Source organism: Carassius carassius, chromosome 46, assembly GCF_963082965.1.
Source record: "Carassius carassius chromosome 46, fCarCar2.1, whole genome shotgun sequence".
Taxonomy (NCBI): Eukaryota; Metazoa; Chordata; class Actinopteri; order Cypriniformes; family Cyprinidae; genus Carassius; species Carassius carassius.
In genome coordinates, this window is record NC_081800.1 from 17,595,038 (window position 1) to 17,618,826 (window position 23,789).

General features: G+C 37.6%; 1 protein-coding gene across 4 annotated transcripts in view; it reads right to left on the reverse strand.

The window, feature by feature from the left end:
- Positions 1-571: 571 nt before the first annotated feature.
- LOC132129378 (zinc finger protein 385A-like) overlaps positions 572-23,789 on the reverse strand; it is a 106,656-nt gene continuing 83,438 nt past the window's right edge. For all 4 annotated transcript variants that reach the window (XM_059540957.1, XM_059540956.1, XM_059540955.1 and 1 more), the window contains 5 exons: positions 23,523-23,694; positions 9,161-9,490; positions 3,169-3,353; positions 1,474-1,566; positions 572-1,347 (listed from right to left, as the gene is read on the reverse strand). In XM_059540957.1, coding sequence (XP_059396940.1) covers positions 1,120-1,347; positions 1,474-1,566; positions 3,169-3,353; positions 9,161-9,490; positions 23,523-23,694 — 1,008 coding nt within the window. In that variant the 3' untranslated portion in view covers positions 572-1,119. The remainder of the gene's footprint in view (positions 1,348-1,473; positions 1,567-3,168; positions 3,354-9,160; positions 9,491-23,522; positions 23,695-23,789) is intronic.

Sequence of the window (23,789 nt, forward strand, 5' to 3'; positions counted from 1 at the left end):
AATAGATTGCAGTATATTGGAAAATATCATGTAATATATTAAGCATATATTCTTATATATATTTATTTTTTCCAATATATTGCAATATATTGAAAGCGGCAATCATTTGTATATTTTCCAATATATTATGTAATATATGTATCATCAATATATTATTAAATGTATTCAAATATATAATATATTAGAAAATAAAAAGGGAAAATAATATATTACAATATATCACAATATATTTTAAGAAATATATTGGTAAATATATTTTCCTTTCATAAGGGATGCTACACAATAGAATAAATAGATGTCTACTGATTTTCTAAAATCTAAGACAGGGGTCTTGGGGTTTTTCTGTCAACCGCTCCTAGCGCTAACGGATGTAAAAAGTGATACACAAAAGGAATCTTGAGTATCTCTTCTGAATCCCTCCTTTTCCCTAGAGAAATTTTACTGAATGAAGTCAGGCTTTTCGCCGCCGCCATCTAATCTTCGAGCCAGCATTCAAAAAGTATTGGAAATCCTTAGACCTTCTCCACAATCCCCTGCTCTGAGTCTTGTCGTGGTGGAACTGCAATGCTATTGCAAAGATGCCAAAGCCAGACAAGACTAGTTGAATACAGTGAATACTTTGAGAAGCATACTGATGGTTTCTCAAGGTGCATAGGGTTAAGGGTGCATTTTTTTCAGAACAACATTTATCTGTAGTCTTTGTGTGTTGGGTTGTGTGTTTTGGGTGTCCAGAAAGAACTCATTCCAGCATGTCTGGCTACCACGTGACTGCTGCTACCTCACAGTATGAGTAGAAATAGAGGGAAGGTACAAGGACGTCAGATGCACTCAGCGTACAATATTGCTCTATTCCAACAATCTCCGCATTTGACCATTCATAAATCACTCGATCCGAACAAACAGAGACAGAGATGGAAAGAGGGTTGGAACGCCAGTCGCACCCTCCTTCATGGATGCGCCCCCTTCTGCTTGAGTTAATAATTGACGTTATTGTTGATGGGCCGATTTTTGTCATTGCTGTGGTGTTTCACTATTTTTTTGTCTTCACAGTGTGCTTTTGGAGGTGAGGCTCCAGACTGGCTGTGATTGGACAAAGGGGGGGGGGGGGTGAGGGCGAAGTCAGTATGGTGAGAACAGAATAGGACCATGCGATGTGCGTATGGGCCCTGGAGCTGGTCTCAAGATGGTGTGGCTGAGAGGCGGACCCTGCAGGATGTGATGATGTGGATGGTGGGTGGGGGCTGCTGCGCGGAGAGCAAGCTGATTGGAGGAGGCGGCTGCTGCCATTGCTGCAGCAATAGCCAGAGGACTTGGCAAGAGGCCAGCGCCCAACGCTTTGGTGAGATCCTGCATGAAGAGAAAAATGCCCCAACAATATCATACTGTAACTTGATATCCATTCATCAAAGATAACTTGTTGTGTATGCAACAACATTTAAATTGTAACTAATATCGTAATTGTTTACCACTTACTGCAAAGTCAGCTCCCCTGTGCTTCTTGTGTCGGCTCAAAAGGGGGTTTGGCTTTCCTGCCACACCATCTCGGTGCCTTCGACTTGATATATGCTGCAAACATATCAAACATACAGGTGCATCTCAATAAATTAGAATGTCGTGGAAAAGTTTGTTTATTTCAGTAATTCAACTCAAATTGAGATATTTGTGTATTAAATAAATTTAATGCACGCAGTCTGAAGTAGTTTAAGTCCTTGGTACTTCTAATTGTGATGATTTTGGCTCACATTTAACAAAACCCCACCAATTCTTAACAAATTAGAATACTTCATAAGACCAATATGGCCATCTGGAAAGAATGTTTATTTACTCTACTTGTACTCAATACTTGGTAGAGGCTCCTTTTGCTTTAATTACTGCCTCAGGTCGGCGTGGCATGTAGGTGATCAGTTTGTGGCACTACTGTGGTCTGGAAGCCCAGGTTTCTTTGACAGTGGCCTTCAGCTCATATGCATTTTTTGGTCTCTTGTTTTTCATTTTCCTTTTGACAATATCCCAGAGATTCTCTATGGGGTTCAGGTCTGGAGAGTTTGCTGGCCAGTCAAGCACACCAACACCATGGTCATTTAACCAACTTTTGGTGCTTTTGGCAGTGTGGGCAGGTGCCAAATCCTGCTGGAAAATGAAATCAGCATCTTCAAAAAGCTGGTCAGCAGAAGAAAGCATGAAGTGCTCCAAAATTTCTTGGTAAACTGGTACAGTAACTTTGGTTTTCAAAAAAACACAATGGACTGACACCAGCAGATGACATTGCACCCCAAATCATCACAGACTGTGGAAACTTAACACTGGACTTCAATCAACTTGTGCTATGAGCTTCTCCACCATTCCTCCAGACTCTAGGACCTTTGGTTTCAAAATGAAATACAAAACTTGCTGTCATCTGAAAAGAGGAACCAGTTCTTCTTTCTGCTAGGTAAGCCTAGGTAAGACGCCTCTGACGTTGTCTGTGGTTGAGGAGTGGCTTAACAAGAGGAATACAACAACTGTAGCCAAATTCCTTGGCAAGTCTGTATGCCTTGACCCCAGTCTCAGTCCATTCCTTGTGAAGTTCACTCAAATTCTTGAATCGATTTCGCTTGACAATTATCATGAGGCTGCGGTTCTCTCGGTTGATTGTGCATCTTTTTCTTCCTCACTTTTTCCTTCCACTCAACTTTCTGTTAACATGCTTGGATACAGCACTCTGTGAACAGCCAGCTTCTTTGGCAATGAATGTTTGTGGCTTACCCTCCTTGTGAAGGGTGTCATTGATTGTCTTCTGGACAACTGTCAGATCAGCAGTCTTCCCCATGATTGTGTAGCCTAGTGAACCAAACTGAGAGACCATTTTGAAGGCTCAGGAAACCTTTGCAGTTGTTTTGATTTGATTATCTGGTTGGCATGTCAAAATCATCACAATTAAAAGAACCATTGACTTAAACTACTTCAGTCTGTGTGCATTTAATTTATTTAATACACGAGTTTCACAATTTGAGTTGAATTACTGAAATAAATGAATTTTTCCATGACATTCTAATTTATTGAGATGCACCTGTACCAATTTTGAAACAAATTTAATTTAGTATTTGTCGCTCATTACAATATATATGTAAAAACAACATGACAAGCATTTAAAAGAAAAAAATGATGAACACCATGACCCTCGCTCACCTGTTTAAGTTGCAGTTCTGAGTTGACCCGCACATTGCAGATCTCACAGTGGAAGGTGCGTTCCTGAGTATTGGGGTCTGTGGCCCCGCCTCCCTGCTCCCCACTGGGCTTTGGACCCAAACGAGGGTACGCCTTAATGGGGCCCAATCCGCTGCGGGCTTCCAGAATGGTTTTGTGTTTAGTGCCTAAGGAGTGCAGAGAAATACGAGTGTACAAAATCATATATATATATATATATATATTGTGTAAATTGTTATACATTTTTCAGGTTTCTTTGATAAAGATCAGAAGAACAGCATTAAGAAAAAAAAAAACAACGGAAATCTTTTGTATTATTATAAATGTCTTTTTTGATTATTGAATTTTGTCTTTTTAGGTATTTCTGATGTCTTTTAACCCCAATTAAAAAAATCTATAACATAATAAATAAGTAATAATAATATTAGTAACAACGATAATACAAAATTTAAGAATATTGTATTTTGATAAAAAAAATAAATAAATAACATTTACTTTAAAGGTGCCATGTGCAAAAATTGAGGTAAAAATATACAAAAAATGACCTACAGGCATCAAAAGTATGAGAAGAAATAAGGGCGATGATGTCATTAAAAAAATGTCAAGTTATAGTGCTGCAGAGATATCAACCTTAATTAGCAGTAGCATTACTAGCCCCGGCCCGACAGGTGTCGTAATACCAGTTTTGGCCATGGGAGGCGGTATGCGGGCAACATAACCACCAGCCAACCTGCAATACACGAATAACTCGCACGGCCTTGTGGGCGTACCTGAACCTGATGTCAATCGTGTGGAAAGTACAGCCCACTACTTCATTTCAGTTCAGGGAAGAGAGCGGAAGGATGACTTAAGCCCTTGGCAAGAGACCACCACCCGCTACAGGGAAACAACCGCGCTCGGAATCACAAATCAAATCCGATAAGAAAAGGAGCCGAACCAGAGTAAACATCGGCACTGCTTTCAATCGCTGGAGACAACTGATGGACCTGAAAGAAACGAGGTTCGACACCGAACTTGCAACATTTCTTTTGGATTGGTAAGTTAGATGCTGTTAGTATTTCGCTAGAAGTTTGTTTTATATGTTTGTGTATTTTTTTTCCGGGAAGTTATAACATAGAAATGTATCGAAGGCTGTTCTATAAACGTGCTAATGTTAGCGATGGCTAACCGTAGCTGCGTTTGATAATTAGCTAGCTATAACTTACCCTTTTTTTTATATCATAAGTAACCTGCTCTGTCTGTTGGTCTCCGTGTCCTCTTTGCTTTGTGGTTTTTCTGTACGTGAGAAAATTGATGTGTGGCGTGAAAGCGTGTGAAAAGAGTCAATTGCGTGTGTCTCACAGTGAATGCTTGAGAGTTGGCAGCTCTGGTTACGTTGGTTGGCGCTAGCTTGGTCAACATCAGCTGTCTGATGTTGACCAATGATGTTGACAGAATGCTGTCTGTCAAATTAATTTAATTCAAATAATGTGTATATACAACTCAATGTAATATGAACAAAACGAATATGAACATATTCACTGGTAAAGGTGAAGGGGAGTAGCTTGAAGTTGTCATGTTTCAAAATCACTTGACATCATCCAACGTTCCTCTGGAGGCAAAACGTCCTCTTATAGCAGCGGTTCTCAATTCCAGTCCTCGCGCCCCATTGCTCTGCATATTTTGCACGTTTCTCTTTGTTAACACACCTGATTCAGATAATCAGCTCGTTAGAAATGAACTCCGTGCATGAACTGTTTTTCAAATGTTCATTGCTCCCTACTCTCTGAGCAGGGGAAATCTGTTTACCTCACATCGAAACATTCATTCACTGATTTGTGCTGTGCAGCGTCTTTAAACATGGACAGCTGTGACATCATATACCTCTGTAAATCAATACAATTTAAATTCACGTCTTGCACACTTCAATGCACTTTGATTGGAACATATAGCTATGTTCACTTCGAACTGGAATCATGGCTGAATATCCCGTGATGTCCACTTCGCAGGGCACTTATGTTCGAATAGAACAAATGTCTGAAGCGCTAAGAGAAACGTTCAAAATGTGCAGAGCAGTGGGGCGCGAGGTCTGCAATTGAGAACCGCTGTCTTATAGGCTTCAGCTATGCTCTAGGGTTGTTGTGAAGGTAGGGGCGGAGCATAGAGACTGCCGTTTCTCGTTTGTTACTCTAGAAAAGACCAATTCACTTTATTGAGGCATACTGCCCCCATCTGGTATGGAATGTGGAGTATGACTTGATTTTTTTGCCAGATATGACAGATGGCACCTTTAATATAAGCTACCCGCTGTATTGTAATACCCAGTCATGACCACTAGGCTCTTGAATCTTCCACTTTGAGTTATCGTCAAGTGCAGCTGCTCATGCCAGGGATGTTTCTTTTTTCTGTCCAGTGTCCACATGTAGGCAGTCACACAATTCTTTTTTTGGAATGCTTTGCACTTGTGAATCATATCCTTTTTGAATTTCATTCAGGTTACATTACTGTACTGTACTATTCATTAATCAAGTAGGCTTATACTGCCTGGCTTTTTAAAATATTGAAAAACTTACATTTAAATTGGGCTGTCCTCATTACAACAAAGCTCATCATTTATCCGTTTCCTGTGATTGGAGCTGTGCAACACATGGTTCTCCTTAAATGTTTTGCCGTCATGTTCCTGGCCTCACAATGTCAATGAAAACACAGCTAAGATATGGACAAAAAACACGTGACGTCTACATGCTTGGGTTCATAGAACTAAAGTTTTTGTTTTGCTCTTAACATCAGGAATGTCCACACATTCTCTTGCCAAACCAAAAGCAAAATTAAATTCTCTCATATGACCAAAAGTTCATCTTAAGTTTGTGTTTGAACAGACAAAGCAAAAAATAAGAATAAAAAATAAGAATAAGCACGAATGGCATTTGTACTCTTCAAAAATGCACTCTGGCAATATTTAGTCTCACTGTGTAGCAGTCACTTGTAAATCCCATCTGAGAAATACAAAGATAAACAGGAATTGACAGCGGTGTCTGGACATACAACTACAGAAATAAAGTAAGCTAAAACACTCCCTTCACCTCTCAACTTATATATCTGTGGTTGTTAGCACAACATATGATTAGATTTTGACTGTGGTTTAGATAATTAATTTAGGGAATGGACTGTACTGATTCCAGATAGCTTGCTTAAACCCAGACTAAGACTTAAAATTTGCCCCTCCGTTGGCAACAATGCCCTGATATCACTCATAACTTGTGAAGTTTACTTTAAAACATGGTTGTGTTTCAAGAGGAAGGACTTTAATGTGTCTTCCCTGTATCCAAATGAATGTGTGCCTTTTAATTTTCAGACCACATAAACAGTTATCAAATACTTCATGTAAAGGCATTACTTTCTTTTGGCCTGGGGAAAACAGACCATTTAATCAACAGGCTCAACATGAGAAATTCCTAATCTGACCAAATAAACACACTGAAACTATGACTGCAGTTTTCCCTGATAAATAGAAAAGAGGAGATCTATAATAAATAGAGTTGTGTATACCTTTGCGGAAAAATCTCCTCAACATCCACCTTCATCTCTTCAAACAGGATTGTGTGTTGACACAAAGTAAATAATAGAGCAGAACGAGATATGCTCAGGCATTCGATATACCACGAGAAATCAAACACTCTCTGAAATACTACAAGCTGCACTGCAGTACAAAAACCGATAAACTGTTCGTTTTGTGCACACCAAGAGGGCAATTGCCACTGTAAATTTGTGTCTAAATCATGAGAGAGTGAAAGCTTCTAAAGATGCCTGTTTGAGAAGTTTAAAGGGATTTTCAGCAATGGATGTAATTGCTTGAGTTCCTCTGTGAGCTGCTTTGAGCCACGCAAAGCATATTTCTGCTGTTCACAGAACAAGATAAATCTTGCAGACTGTTCTTAAATTGTCTTAAAATAAAAATGTAATTTGAGCAAGTACTGAGAAAGACAACATTTAAAATGTAACATCTGCATGTGGAAAATTAAAGTAAAAGCTAAAAAAGGATTGTAAAAATCCTGTGAATTATATTATTTTCTTGTTTGTCTGCAGCTTTATTAGGAACAGCAACATCAGTAACTCTGATCTACAGTAACCCGCATCTGTGCCAGCCCTCACCTCATGTTTGCGGCTGACTGCAAATGATCATAATTGAATCACAACTATGTCTGGAAAAAAGACATCAGCAGTCCGGCAACAAGAAAAGATAAAGGTAAAAAGCCCAAGATGAAGCCTGTGTATCATTTTCATGTACATTCATAATCTTTTTTTGTCTGTTGACGACGACGTTGACGTGTTTTGATGTCAGTAGTAATTTCACCAGCAGCAATGCATCTGCCTTAATATTCTCTTTTAGTTTCCATGTTCCCTTATTTAAAAAAATGAACTGTGGTTTTACTATGGAAAAAATAAGGGTTCTTGTAGCCATGGTAACCACAAATTAACCATGCTTTTGTTTTCTTAAAATAATAATTAACAAAGTAGTACTTTGAAGATACTCTTTGCTGTTGTTACACGATCAAATCCTTGTTTAACATTGACCAAATATTTCATTCAAATATCCACTTAATCTTTCATTTTTGGCCACACTTTTGTGATAGAATTTCTACAGCCTCTATAATTTCTTCAACAAAAACATATGGACATCACAACCCTTACAAAAATGAATGGTTTTATCATAGTAAAATTGTTTAATTTGATTAGACAACTATATTAACAAAATCATAGCCATGAGGTAACTGTGACTGCTCTTAAAGGGTTAGTTCACCCAGATAGCAAAATTATGTAATTAATAACTTACCCTCATGTTGTTTCAAACCCGTAAGACCTCCGTTTATTTTTGGAACACAGTTTAAGATATTTTAGATTTAGTCCGAGAGCTCTCAGTCCCTCCTTTGAAGCTGTGTGTACGGTATACTGTCCATGTCCAGAAAGGTAAGAAAAACATCATCAAAGTAGTCCATGTGACATCAGAGGGTCAGTTAGAATTTTTTGAAGCATCGAAAATACATTTTGGTCCAAAAATAGCAAAAACGACGACTTTATTCAGCATTGTCTTCTCTTCCGTGTCTGTTGTGTGAGAGAGTTCAAAACAAAGCAGTCTGGATATCCGGTTCGCGAATGAATCATTCAGTTCACCAAATCGAACTGAATCGTTTGAAGCGGTTCTCGTCTCCAATACGCATTAATCCACAAATGACTTAAGCTGTTAACTTTTTTAATGTGGCTGACACTCCCTCTGAGTTCAAACAAACCAATATCCCGGAGTAATTCATGTACTCAAACAGTACACTGACTGAACTGCTGTGAAGAGAGAACTGAAGATGAACGGAGGTCTTACGGGTTTGAAACAACATGAGGGTAAGTTATTAATTACATAATATTGCTATCTGGGTGAACTAACCCTTGAATTTATTAATGTTTTTTTTTTACTAATAACTGTTTATTGTGCAACATGGTTGTTAAATCACAACTTCTGCATAAGAAAGGTATCTACAGTAGGATGTGTATTCTATGAAAAAAATATCTAATACTAAAATCTTCTATAATTTAATACAATATATATATATATATATATATATATAATATATATATATTTAAATAAATATTTATGGTTGGTTAATTTCCTAAATGCACCTGCCATTGGCAAATGTTTGCATTTTCAGTTTTTCTGTAATGAAAAGTGATTTCTTCAGCATATTATTGCTGCATATGATGTTGTGTTGTGGAGACTTGAAATGGCTTTTGAGAGTTTTAAAATAATAGCAGTACAAAGTCACAGGTACAGACTAGTGAGTCCCTTAAACAAGAAAATACACAGGGAGCATTTGTTATTATGTATAATTCATACACCTGTTAGCACTCATAGGAGACTCTTTACTCCAGTGACGGATGTTTTGTGTAATCAGACAGCACAGTAAGTTATTGAGTTTAGAAGTGCTGTCGCTAAATGAGTTTTCACCTTTATTGTGGGCCTCCAACTGGGAGAGTGAATTGACGGCCACTTTGCACAGTGAGCAGTAAAGTAGCTTCTTGGCTTTGTCCTCTTCGGTCTCAGGGTTGCTGGGAGTTACTGATGGTGCCCCAGGGGTCCCGGTGCCAGTCTGCTCTGGGTTAGAAGAGCCACAGCCAGGAGATGAGGAGGTGGCCGGAGATGGTTGAGGGGTAGTGGGGGTGGGCAGAAGAGGACAGGCAGAAGGACCGGGGGATTCTGGGGTAGGGGGAGCAGAAATGGCCATGGGCTCTGGGGCCACCGAAGGTCCATTTAACTGTGGAGCTGACTGTGTCTCATCTGCAAAACAAAACAAACAACAAAATAATATTTAAATGGAGTATTTATAGAAGTTAATGGCCTCTGCTGATTCATTTTTAAAACAATAACAAAGCTGCTATGCAGGAATTCAATAGTTTTCATGCCTCAGAAACGTGTTTTCCTGTAAACCTCAAACCAGGCATACAGTAATTCAAATACCTTGTCTGAGCAACCCCAGCTTTTATAGACCACACAAAAAAAGTTTGCAAAAAAATTGACTTTCGTCAAATAAAATTATATACATATGTTTGTATTTTTATGAGCTTTCACATGTTGTTTATTTTAATATGACAAGTAAAATGGGAGATGCTTAGCAATATGTAACCAAACAGTTTGGAAATGTTCAGGACTTAAAATAGTAATCTTTGTTGACAGAAACATGTTTCTGTTGACAGAGACTAGGGAGAAAAGAAAACCCATGATAACTACCTCAGATAAGGCTATTTTATGTACAACAAAGTGCAAGAAACATTTTTTTGAAAAAAGTCTTATGCTCAAAAAGACTGCATTAATTTGATCAAAATGCAGTAAAAACAGTAATATTGCGAAATGTGTCTCCAGTGTCACATGATCACAGACATCTTTCTAATATGCTTATTTGGTGCTCAAGAAACATTTCTTATTATTATTAATGTTGAAAACAGTTAGGCTGCTTAAAGGGATAGTTCACTCAAAAATGAAAATTAGCCCATGATTTACTCACCCTCAGGGCATCCTAGAAGTATCTGACATTCCTCTTTCAGACTAACACAATCGCATTCATATTCAAAAACGTCCTGGCTTTTCCAATCTGTATATGGCAGTGAATGGTGACCTTGTTATTGATGGCAAAAAAGTGCATCCATCCATCATAAAAATGCATTGGTGTTAGAGCTTACGTTGTGCCTTCCGCCATGCCTGCATTATACTCTCGAGCACCTTGTCGTGAACGCGCCTGCTTGAGACCGGAAGCTGGAGATTACAGTTTATACATTTTTAAAAATGTATATTTTTCTTTAATAGGCAACCAAACGTTAGTTAACCAGACTAAATTTTATTATTCGCTTAGTCAAAACATTTTTTTATATATATATATATAAAATTAACCAGGTCACACAGATCTTTAACGGTTGTAATACATCAGGAAGAGTGAAATATAAAATGTTAGAATACCAATTCAAATGGAAGACAAATATTCTCAGATTATGTAATCCATATGAAACATACAGGCACATGACTACTGCAGAGATGACGAGTCAGTGTCGTCGACTTCATCTCTTAAATGAGAACAAAGAAAGCACTAGTTTATCAGTGAATTATTAAATTGTTAATGTATACTCTTTACTGTTTTTTCCCGACACATTCGTAATCATTACTTCTGCCAGTGAACTGTGGCAAGCTTTATGCGTGCACTTGAGCATTTATTAGACTATGTATGCAATTAAAGGGCCATATGATTAAAATGGTTTATTTATAAATGTGCGATTAGTCGGCTAATGCTTCAAATGAATGATTACTAGTCGACCAAAAAAATCTAGTCGAAGGTAGCCCTATTTTTCTTACACTAACGCATCGTTTCGCTTCAGAAGGTCCTTTTTAACACCCCAGCGCCCAGAGGTGGAAAGTAACGAATTACATTTACTCGCGTTACTGTAATTGAGTAGCTTTTTTGTGTACTAATACTTTTTAAAGTAATTTTTTTAATCTGTAATTTTACTTTTACTTAAGTATATTTAGTTTGAAGTATTGTACTTCGCTACATTTTAAAACACATTAATTACTGAGTAAAAAAAATAAAAAATAAAAAAATAAATCGCTCCCTGGAAACTACGGCATAATGGGCAGGAGGGCAAACTGGCGCTAAAATCACAAGAAAGATGCAGACGGACAAAACAGGCGTTAGTGGTGCAGACACCGCTGAAAACGAAACCCCGTCATATTCTGAAGTTGAACTCGAAGGAAATGAAGTGAACCCCTGGCCATATGTATGCTCTATTATGCAGTGTAAGCTGTACTTGTCTAGGAAGACCAAACTAGCAGCTTATAAAATCTCGACAAGACATCAACCCTTCGCAAGAATGTAGAGGTAAGCTAAATAATTGCATCGTTGCATTGGTGGTTAAAATGAAGCTTTGACATTTTAGCAAGAGGTTTTGCACAAATTAGCTAAAAAGACCGTGGTGAGGAGTGTGCTATTTTTGTTTTAATGATGTGCGCGCGCATTTATAGTTCGTTCTTTCACTGTGTGATTCAGTCTCCTAAAATGCATTTAGAATGATCACAAAATTGAAGATATAGGGGCAGAAAATTCACATATTTATATAATTTCATATATTAAATCAAAATCACACAAAGAATGCCATCGTTTCCTCCAAAAATCATCATGAATATATACATACATATATATATATATAACAGTTCAGTAAACAAGTTAATTAAGAGACTTGCGTTTTAGACACCATATTGCCTTTTTAGCTCTATTCCTACAACAGAAAATAATTCCAAACACAGCCACCAAAGCAGTTTTGCGTCTCTGAGCAACGTGACAGTGTTTCGTTCCTGAATGAATCAACCGTTTAAATGATTCGGTTCAATCGCAATGACTCACTTATTAACAGTGACTTGCTGACACATACTGGCCATTTTAATTTCACATTTAAAGTATCTTTTGATTTTTTTAAATAATTAATTTCTTATCATTTCAAATGAGTATTCAACATTTTATGTCTTGTATATCAAAACATTATTCATGCATTTGTAACTGCAGGTTAAATGCATTCTTGTCCTGCACTAAACAGTGTAATACATCTAAATGCCACTTCCAATGAATTTTCTGCATTTCCTCTGCATTAAAAGATGAGTTTGTTGATACTGATTTGCCTGGTAACAACCCAAATGTTTTATTATTCTAAATAACTGATTCCTTTAATTAAAAACAACTAGTTTGAGATTAATAGACCTATCCCAGGGGTGTCAAACTCAGTTCCTGGAGGGCCGTAGCCCTGCAGAGTTTAGTTCTAACCCTGCTCCAGCACACATATCATGTAGTTTTCAAATAAACCTAAATGATTAGATTAGCTGGATCAGGTGTGTTTAATTAGGGTTATATCTAAACTGTGCAGGACTGTGGCCCTCCAGGAACTGAGTTTGACACCCTTGGTCTGTCCCATTTTGACTCCCTCCAACTGTTAAAATGTAACTAAGTAATTTTTACTCTGAGTAAAGTTTAAATGAGCTACTTTTTACTTTTACTTGAGTAGATTTTTAGACTGGTACTTTTACTTGTACTTAAGTAAAATTTCATTAATGTAATGGTACTTTTACTTGAGTAGAATATTTTTGTACTCTTTCCACCTCTGCCAGCGCCATGTAAAGTAGTTTTATGATGGATAGATGCACTTTCTCAGCTTTAAAAACAGGGGCACCATTCACTGCCATTATACAGCTTCAAAGAGCCAGGACATTTTTTTATATTGCAATATAAATATATCATGGGCTAATTTTCATTTTTGGGTGAACTATCCCTTTACATTTTTCTATTCAACCTCATTTATCTGAAACATAAATCTTTTGTAACATCATAAAACATGTCTTTACTGTCAATGCATTCTTGCTGAATAAAATTATTAATTTCTCTCTTAAAAATATATCACAGTCCATGTGTCACTGAAAATCAAACCCATGAGCCTGGCATTGCTAGAAACCATTAGTCCATAAAGAGAACATGTTTTGTCAATCACCCTATTTGGTACATATAAAAAAAACACTCAAATTGGGAGTGGGGTGTTACACAGTTCCGGCTGTCATTTTCAGTTTAAATAACTGACATCCAAAAAATATCCAGCATACAGATTATGACAAGGAAAAGGTATCTCTTGGGGGGAAAAGTAAGCAGTGACTTCACTAATGTATTTCCTTACAAAGATTATGTATTTTTTTGTAATTTTACAAACATTTAACCACAACGGCTTACATAAACTCTTAGTCATTCCAATTCAACGTCCCTCCCCTTAAGAAACACAGTGTTCAGGGTTTTATTCACCATGACATTTGAAGTTTAACAGCCTCTGCTGTGGTGGCAAATCCTGAATGGCAGGTTGATACGACCTGATAAGAAGCAACAAGACCCCTCGATTTACAGAAAATAGTCCTCTCTCTCTACATTGGAAGTTTGCAGGACGATTTCCTCTAGATGAGAGTGTGCTCTATATTTCTTTGGGTTTGAGCTCCTGTCAGAGCCTTATAAAGATCATCTGGATCAAAGTACAAACTGCTTTTTTGAAAGATATAGGATGTTACATAAAACTATGTGACCCTTCAAAAAAACACCAAATATTGACCAACGCATCATCCAATAGTTATTATAGCATTAGAATGGATGGACCGGACTATGTGTCTTGTACTTGATGCAAGTTTGGTTCTGAATAGCCTGAACTTTTAACTCTGAGTTAATATTCCCAGGGCTCTTTTCCACAACACACCCATTCCTTTACAGGCCCCCACCCTCCAACAAACACACATACACACACACACACACACACACACACACACACACACTCACACACTGTGCGTGTGTGGTTAAAAAAAAGTGGGTTTGGTCATGTGCTTGTGGTTTGAGTTAGTAGATTGCAGTTTGGGGGTGGAGGAGAGTGTGTAATGGGGGATTTCAAAATTCTCCATCCTCTGGATGCCATCCACCACCATAACTGACATGCCCTCCATGTTCGCTGCAATGTGTTCCCGTCTGCCCTCCATTTATTCTTGCTCTGCATATTTGAAAGTGCAGTTACACAACATGCACTCTCAGAGGACTCATCTTTAATGCTTAAATTAGCACATGCCTTCCTTCAACTGCTGGAGTCAGCTGCTGAAAATACTAGCTAGTAATGATGTAAATATTTTCAAGAAAGTTCAGAGGTCCAAAAGAACCCCTAAATATTATGTTCTGTTATTGCTTTAAGCATGCAATTGTTGCAAACCAATAGTGAGCATAAAATCATGGGCATCACTTTGTATTTAAAAAGCAGTGGGGACACTGCTAGTTATGATCACCAAAGCTGCATTTATTTGATGAAAACATTCAGTAAAAATAGTCATATTGTGAAATATTATAACATTTTTAAATAACAGTTTGCTATTTTAAATTTTTTTTAAAATTGCATTTTCTTTTTGTGTGATGGCAAAGCTGAATTTTCAGCAGTCATTACTCCAGTCTTCGGTGTTACAAGACCAATCAGAAATCATTCTAATATGCTGATTTGGTGCTCAAGAAACATTACTTTTTATTATCAATGTTGAAAACAGTTATGCTGCTTAATAATTTTGCAATGTTTTTCTTTGAAGAATAGAACAGAATTTATTTGAAATATAAATCTTTTTTAACATTATAAATGTTTATTAAGTGAATTAATTATTGCTATGAAATATATATATACTACTTTTGCTATATATATATATATATATATGTGTGTGTGGGGGGGGGGGTGTACATAATCATTTAGGGAACAGTTAAACATTCAAATGAACTTAAAATACTTAGAATAATATTTTAAATATTACATCTGCCAGATTTTACTTTTTAGTATCACTTATCACTTTAAACGTGATCTTCTGTTTTCTAATTCACCATAATATAGGATTTGTAAGACTATATATGTACTGTATAGGTATGCAATAATACAGTTAGCCCATGGTTTAATACATACCTCGGTTTTTCAGCCACAGTTTTCTGTTTGGTTCGCTTGTCACATCAGTGTTTGCAATTTAAAATGAAATGTAATTTTTAAAACAAATTAACAACAAAAACACTCCTGTATGCTTCAGTACACTGGAGAAAGACATGGATTATTATAAATATACTTAACATTTATTTTTATATAACTATTTTACCCCAAATAATCTGGATTGGCTATAATTGAGCACTATAAACACATGTAACATCTGTTTCATTCATACTGGAAGCCAGAGGGTGCACTCACGCAGAAACTCCACATATGCATCACAGAAGTAAAAGAACCTAGACACTCCAGAAAATTGCTAATTGGAGAAAAAGCATTGGAAAAAGGCATCCAGCTATCACTGTAATGTGTATGTGGCCGTACCCACAATGGAGGTCCACTATGTCCAGACCTTGGTATTTTTCCAATAACAAAAGCTGCTTTGGTGCTGCAAGGATAAAAAGCAGAGATAACAGATCTTATCATCTAAGATGACTTAGTGGTCTTACAGCACTCATCAATGTCAAAGTGTTTGTGATGGTGGCCAATAAAATTAAAGTAGGCAGGGTTTATGTTCACAGGTGCTGAATGTAAAAATTCCAGCTTTTAAGTAGCTAAACCAAATATTTCATATTTGTTTTACGATATAAATGTTAAATGACCAACAGAAATATTCAGGGATGTAAGCTAATAAACTTTTGTATAATTTCGCTATTTAGAATCATGTACATGATTAGGCTAATGTACTATTTTGTAATTGTCAATGTGACGATGCAAGAGACATTAACAAATCTGTTTTCATCATATTAGGCATAGGATTAATGATGTCTGTGCACAAATTGTGAATGAATTTAATAAACTCAGTAATAATTATCCTGGTAGGCTGTAACTGAATAAAAAAACATTTTGCGACAAACTGCAACAACATAGTTTATCTGTGTTCTTCAAGCCATTTTGGATATTTAAATATTAATTAAGTACATTTATAGTATAATCCATTGCTAATCGATATAGCCTTTTTTTACAACAAATAAAACGCACATAAATTATTTAAAGGCAAAACCAAAAAATAGCAATTCACAAGCATCTATTGAACCATGAATGTTGTATTGAACAGTTCAATATTATTAGGGCTGTCACTTTTGTGAAAAAATCATTTTCGATTTTTAAGACATAAGTGTTCATTGAATCGATTGTAAAATCGATTTACCATGTCTAAAAAAAAAGACATTTCCTTTTTCAACGCCAAATAATGGACGAACATAAAGAGAGCACTGAAAACGCACAAGTCAGCAATATTTCTTATTTATTGGCATGAAGTTTCGTGCAGAATAACAAACAGCAACAGGAGTGCAACATTCTCGAAAAAAAAATATGCAGAGGATACTGCTGCCATTACATAAACGAAAAACATCACTGCAGGCTTCAACCCGGCTGCATTTATGATTTAGGCAATTAAAAAATCTCCAATATTTTAAATAAGAATTCAATCCATTTCAAACAACTGTTCAAAAAATGAAACTTTAAATTACTTGAAGTTGAGAACAGGCCTTGTGTGTAGGGCTGCACCATCAGTAAATGCGCATCTCGTCAGTAAAGCTCTAATCAGCGGTAAATTCCATCAGGTGCATGATTTCACATAGAAGCAGCTGTTACTACACAGAGTCGTTGTTAACTGACTAGCTGCGCAAATAAACGCTGAAAATGAACGTGGATTTGCACAGCTAGTTAACAACGGCTCTGTGTAGTAACAGCTGCTCTATGTGAAATCACGCACCTGATGGAATTTACCGCTAGAGCTTTACTGACGAGAAGCGCATTAACGATCGGCCGATCGTGATCGGTGCACCCCTACTTGTCTTGTGTGTTTTTTATTGAATGAAACCGACACTTAGGGCGCTTTCACATCTCTAGTTCGATTCATTTGGTCCGAACCAAGGGCAAACAATTATACATTGTAGCATTTTTCAGCTTTTTTGGTTCCTTTTCACACCACACTGATTTCTTTGGTCCGTAGTACCAGTTGAAACGAACCAATATGCAGTCACATGACAACATCTACATCACTCATTGGCAATGACGTATTTCCTAAACTGCTTTTCGATTGGTCAGAATTTACGTGCGGGAAAATTCCAACATGAGGAAAAGCCAGCAAACACCATGGAGACAACACGACTGCGCAGGCTGGTTTTGTACCTGGCCATAATCTATTACATTGTTTGTATACACCACAATATGTAAAAAATACATTTCTAAAATGAAGCGCGGATGCGGCTTGAAAACAACGTTCTAATGCACTGCAAACGGCGAGCGGGAATCACTCGTAACTTCAAGCGGAGGCGTGCATTAATTCTTCTTAACTCTGACATGCTCATGGTCATCTTACCAAATTTCTATGAGGCTCCGCACCTCCTCACTACTCCAAGTTTGTCCACGAGCTGCCATGCTAAAGTGCAAACTGTCAACAAACACTTCCTCATCCCATAATGCACAACGCAGCTGACTACGGCAGCTGGTTTAGTCCAAAAATGATCAGTACTTTTTGCAGTTGGGTCTGTTCGAGGTCGGATCACATTCTCACCACAAACGAACCGCTCCAGAGTTCGTTTGAAAGCGTACCGAGACCACCTCTTCAAGCAGGTCTCGGTAAGCTTGTTTGGTCCGCTTTTGGTGCGCACCCGAGTGCGATTGCTGCTTTCTCACCTGCCCAATCGAACCGTTCCAAAGGGGGAAACGAACTTTGGTACGATTCAACCGAACTAAATGAGGCAGGTGTGAAAGCACCCTTAGTCTAGGCGGCACTAGGCAGGCATAATGAAATGCGCAAAAAGGCTAGGGCCATTACAAATTTATTGGACAGGAAAACAAGTCGATCAACATTTTCGGGGTCCAGAGCAGAGCGTTTTTTATTCACTATATGTCCAGCTGTTGAGAAGACGCGCTCCTATCCCAGGGACACTCCGGTACTTCATTGCCAGCTGCGCAAGGTGAGGGTATTACTGCCAATCTTCCACCACAAAAGCCGGTCGCTATCAGCTGGTAATGGTGGCTCCTTCTCATAACTCATCATCTCCTGTAAGAGGTCGCTTTCGACATCACTGGGTCTTATAGGCGCGTAAAATTGCTGTTATTTTCTGTCTAGCTTTTGCAATGCCTACATGAACTTTCGGATTTCTTTATTTTCTTTATCTGCTTTTTTGTGAGTTTTGTTACATCTATATTTTTTAATTGTTTAATTCTTTTAAAATTAATAGTGTACATATTTGGTTAAAATCGATTCCCTATTTTCATTTTCGAATTTTTTTTTGGTTGGTCCAATCGATTGTGCAATCGATTTTCGAACGAAAAGTGACAGCCCTAAATATTATATTGAGGATTGTGGCATCCCTAAGGTATCACCAGCAGGAGTAGTTGTTGTTGTTTTCTGATTTAACTGTGATACAGTGGTAGTAAAAAGCAAATGGGAGGTGAAGAGCACATCAAAGCAACCACAGCAAACACAAAATCTAACAAGTTATAACAAATTCTAGTGGGCTGTCACTTAATTATAACACACAACAGCTTGTAAACTCATGCTGGACAATTGGAAACAGCTTCGTATGTATTAGTTTCATCAAGTGGTTGGTGCTAAATCGGCCATGACAGAAAGCTTAAATGATGCCTGTGTGTTTAGCAGAATTATGATAACTTACAGACTCCACACACAAAACATGAACCCACAAGAACAATCTCCCAGTTTCCAGACAGTAAACTAAACCCGCTATTAAAGCTGCTCCGGTTTCACAGTCGCTGACAGCTGTAGTGGAGAAGATGGTGTGTGAATTGGTGAAGGAGGGGTCTGGTTGTGACCCGTACAGGTGGATCAGATGCTCTAGAGGTCAGGTAGAAGAGGCCAGCTTTTACTCCACTTCTACCCTGCCCATCATCAATGATTAATGATCCCTGAAACAAGACGCCTCATTGAGCTTTGGGACTTATTAATTACAGAGTCGGGAGCATTCATTTGCCTCGCTCACAGTGCTGTTTACCAGATGCATCTTCCATCCATTACAGCAGCCCTGTTTACCAAACCATTCTAGTCATTTTTATAGAATCTGCATGTTAGAGTTGTGATTCTGCCAGTGTAGCTCAATAGAACAGTGCTGTCGGAGATGGAGAAAGATCTAGCTGGAAATTTAATGGCACTTCAAGCTTATGCTATGAAATAAGGAGACCTAGACGAGTGTCCTGCAGCCTTCTGTCTCTATACAATCTCCAGATGTGTAGAAGACTGCTGGAGATGTATGGCTTCATTAAACAGAGTGACTGTGCAGAAGTGGATCTTAGGGACAAACAAAGTGCTAAAGCAGTTCAATGACAAACCTCCCGCGCATTCTGCCAAGTCTCCATAATTTTACAGGCCCTGTTAGCCGCATTAAACCATAACAGATCCTCACTGGGATAAAAGTCTTCCTACAACAGGAAATGTAAAAAAAAAAGTTAAATATAAAGAATAAGCAAACATCATAATTAGACAAACCACAGCTGAAATTCCTTGTAAAAAAGCTAAGAATGCATCACAAACTATATTAGGTGGGTATTGATTTTCAGCTTAAAGGGATAGTTCACCAAACAATTCATGTCTGTATTTATTTAATCAGGAATACAGTAGTGTGAAATATTACTGTAATTTAAAATATTTGTTTTCTATTTTAATGATTATAAAGTTTTTACTGCAACTTTTGATCAATTCATCCAGGATGATTAAATGTTTTCATTTCTAAAAATAAAAAATATCTGCCCCCAAACTTGAACAGCTGTGTATAAAGTATATATATTGGGGGGTGAATTATCACTATAAATTATCACTGGTTCAGAAGATAGTCAAGGAAACATGCAGAAGGCAACTGAAACTCTATAACCACTGTAAAGGTGACTCCATAGGCCTGAGTATTGTACATGCTGGGATTGCAATATCCGGATGGAACAGCAGCTGTCAGTACTCTAGGGGTTGGCAGCTCAATGAAGGCTCTGTTGTGAAACTAGTATTATGGGAAGGCATTAAAACAAAGCAATTGACGGGATATACAAACAAGCAAGCCACTGGCTTGCTAAGGGTTGGGGTCACTGGAGTGAGCTTTGGATGGAAAACACATTCTTTCATATGTATCTGGTTTCACATTTAGATCATGGCCAGTTTGTCTTGGCTCTCTCCCGCTGGAATTCTTTCTAGGCCTGAGGAGTATAGACAGTTTTCTCTGGACAGGCAAATCCCTCAGTGAGAGACATGGCTATACTGTACTCATTCATCCTCAGTGACAGAGACAGTAAGCAGGACATGGGGGAGGTGGAAAAAGGCAATCATTCTGTATATGATACTGTATGTTATTTATGTGAAACTTAAAAAATGAACATGTATTTTTTGGATTTATTGTCTCATTTAAATGTCTTTACTCAAATTAACGGCAATTTTCCTTATTCCTAAATATCTGCCATTATTTTAACAATTACCTGTATGGTAAAGGTTTCTATTTTAAAAGATTCTGCTCTTTTGAGCCTGTCTAGTTATCAGAATTCTGGAAAATGTATCATGGTTTCCACAAAAATATTAAGAAGCACAGTTTTCAACATAAAATAATAACAAATGTTTCTGCATATTAGAATGATTTCTGAACTATCATGTGACATTGAAGACTGGAATAATGGCTGCTGAAAATAAAGCTTTGCCATGACAGGAATAAAATACATTAACAATATATTACAACGGAAAATCGTTCTTTTAAAATGTAGTAATATTTCTGGTACTGTAGTTTATGATCAAATACATGCAGCCTTGGTAAGCGTAAGAGACTACTTCCAAACTAAAATCTCACTGACTCCAAACTTTTGAAAGGTATTGTATTTGGATTAAATAACTATACAAATGGTTTCAATATTATGTACTTCACAATGAGAATTGTTCAATGAGAAATGCAAAGTGTTATTTGTCTTGAATTATTGACAGCCTCACATGAATATTAATCTCACACTCATGAGACAAACAAGGCTCATAAAATACCTTAAAGGGGTCATAAGACATTGCTTAAAAAGAACATTATTTTGTATATTTGGTGTAATGAAATGCGTTTAAGCGTTTTAAGGTTCTAAAACACATTATTTTCCACACACTGTACACTATTGTTGCTCCTCTTTGCCTGCCTTTATGATTTTGAATTTAGATTTTTACAAAGCTCATCGTTCTGAAAAGCGAGTTGTATGTTGATTGGCCAGCTATCCAGTGTGTTGTGATTGGCCGAATACCTAAAGCGTGTGACGGAAATGTTACGTCCCTTACCATATTGTCTCATACCGTGTGATGAGACAAAAACAGTACAACCCATTACAAAAGAGGCATTTGAAGCATCCAGTGGGGACATTACTGATTATAATGACTTATACACTGCTCAAAACTCGCATTTGGCAAATACTTTAAATATGAAAATGTGCTTACAGGCTGTGAGTCAGCATTATTTGTCAGAACCCCAGCATTGTGGGCTACTCTCCCAGGAAACAGTCCTCCACCACTGTAAAATGTGTTATACACATCTGAATTTTTGGTTTGAACTATTCTGGAACAGTGTTGTAAATGCAACTGAACTACTGATTCCACATTCTAGTTGTGTCCTCTTTTTGACAGCCAAACAAAGTAGTTTGCTTTCAATGAAACAAACAGTGTCTTCATGACATGGCGGTGGTGGCATCAGTACTACAGCGAGATTTAAAAGTTACGCTTTCTTTCTTTGCATGAACATTTGGCCGGTGTTATGCAAATCTTCTCACACAGTAACGTAGACGTGGAAGGGTGTTTAAACCTGCAGTTTTAGGAGCGCGTGGACGAGTCTTAACTTTTATAAAGAATATCTCTTTGGGTTTGAGACTTTAGTGTTTGTAACTTTAGGGATCTTATCTATCCACAAACAGCTTGTAACAATCTAAAGAGAAAGGAAAACTTGAAATCGCATAATCTGACCCCTTTAAAATGCCACTCTCAGACCATAAGACTGTGACTAGGGTAACAATCAACTAAGCAAACACTTTGAGAAAAAAACACATCCTGATGTCACTAAACAGTAAATTATTTAACCTTACAACAAACTCAACAACAGTGTAAATTGGACTGGTATCCATCTAGATATCCACAAATACATACAAGAGAGACTTATGGAGGGGAAAGCATTTTAATGGTGCCGACTTACAGGGAACTTTAAATAAGAGCTAAAAACTTGCTCTTAAGAGAAGATAGACAACGAATCCATGGTTCTTCAGGTGTCTTTTTTAATTATTTTTTTATGGATTTCTTTTGCCGTTCAAGAATGTAGTTTAAAAACTGCAATCCAAAGCGTGTTTTAAGCCAGTTGTGTTAGATGTTTTTTTTTTTCTTATTTCTGACAGTTTGATCCAGATTGACATTGGCAATAACTGGCGCATGAAAAGAGCAGGGAGCACAGGCATAAAAAGACCGGGGAAAGAAAACCAGCAAATAACAGGCACAAGAGGGAGTCACCCACCCTTTGGCAGTATATAATCTTCATCATTATGATCTGCCAATGTTTAATCACTTCTCATTAAAGCAAGATCAGCTGTGATGTTTCCCTTCTGCCCTCTTATCTAATCCTCAGACCTCTGAACTTTTTTATATCCACGCTATGTCTCACCAGCTCTCACTCACTGCTCATCCTCTGCTCCTAATCCCAAAGTTTATTCTGATACAAAGACAAATGGGCTTCTAATACCAAATAGTCTTGCACACAGCTCCATAAACACATCAGCTAGGCTTTCCTAATAAAGCAGTGACGGTCAAAGTCATGCCACTTTAGTAAAATTAGACTGTGAATGAAGTGGTCCATGTTTGAGACCTTCATCCAAACTTCCCCAAAATGTTTCAACAAGATAAACAAGTAATGCATCATATTTCATACGCTGGCTATTATAAATCTTGTGCTGGGACTGAGGGATGTTGTTTTTGCCTCTTTCTGTTATTGTATGATTGGGGCTGTAATTGCCCTGTGAAAGACCCCAGACCTTCAGCATTGGAAATGTTCAATTGGCTGCTCCTTAAAGAGTGAGGTCGGACCACACACTTGGAGAAGACTGAATATTTGTGGCATCTTTATGTCCCAGTTTTGACTCATAGGGTGAATTAAGTGTCCTAGCTTTTCAGTCATATCTTTTGAGGATTTTGTAGCAGAGTAATGTCTCTTGTGTGCAAACATATTTTCTTCTCAAATGTTCTTTGTGAGTGAGCATAGAAGACCAGATGTACATGTTTTACCATAACACTATTTAGAAGCTCTTACCTGTTTTGCTGGGGTCAGTATCAGAGATGGCCGGTAAGGGTCCCGTAGGTGAGGGTGACGAGACGGGTCCGGGAGGAGGTTTGTCACTGTCTTGTGGGCGGCTCTTGGAGGTCTCAATGCCTTTGACTCTCCTAGCATGACGGTTCCCCTTGTAGTGGGCTTCTGCCTGACTCTGAAATGAACACAAAGACTACATTCTGTAAGCTCATTTTTCAAAATCCACAAGGGGTTACACACAAACAAAAGCTACAAAGTTTTTAAAGCTCA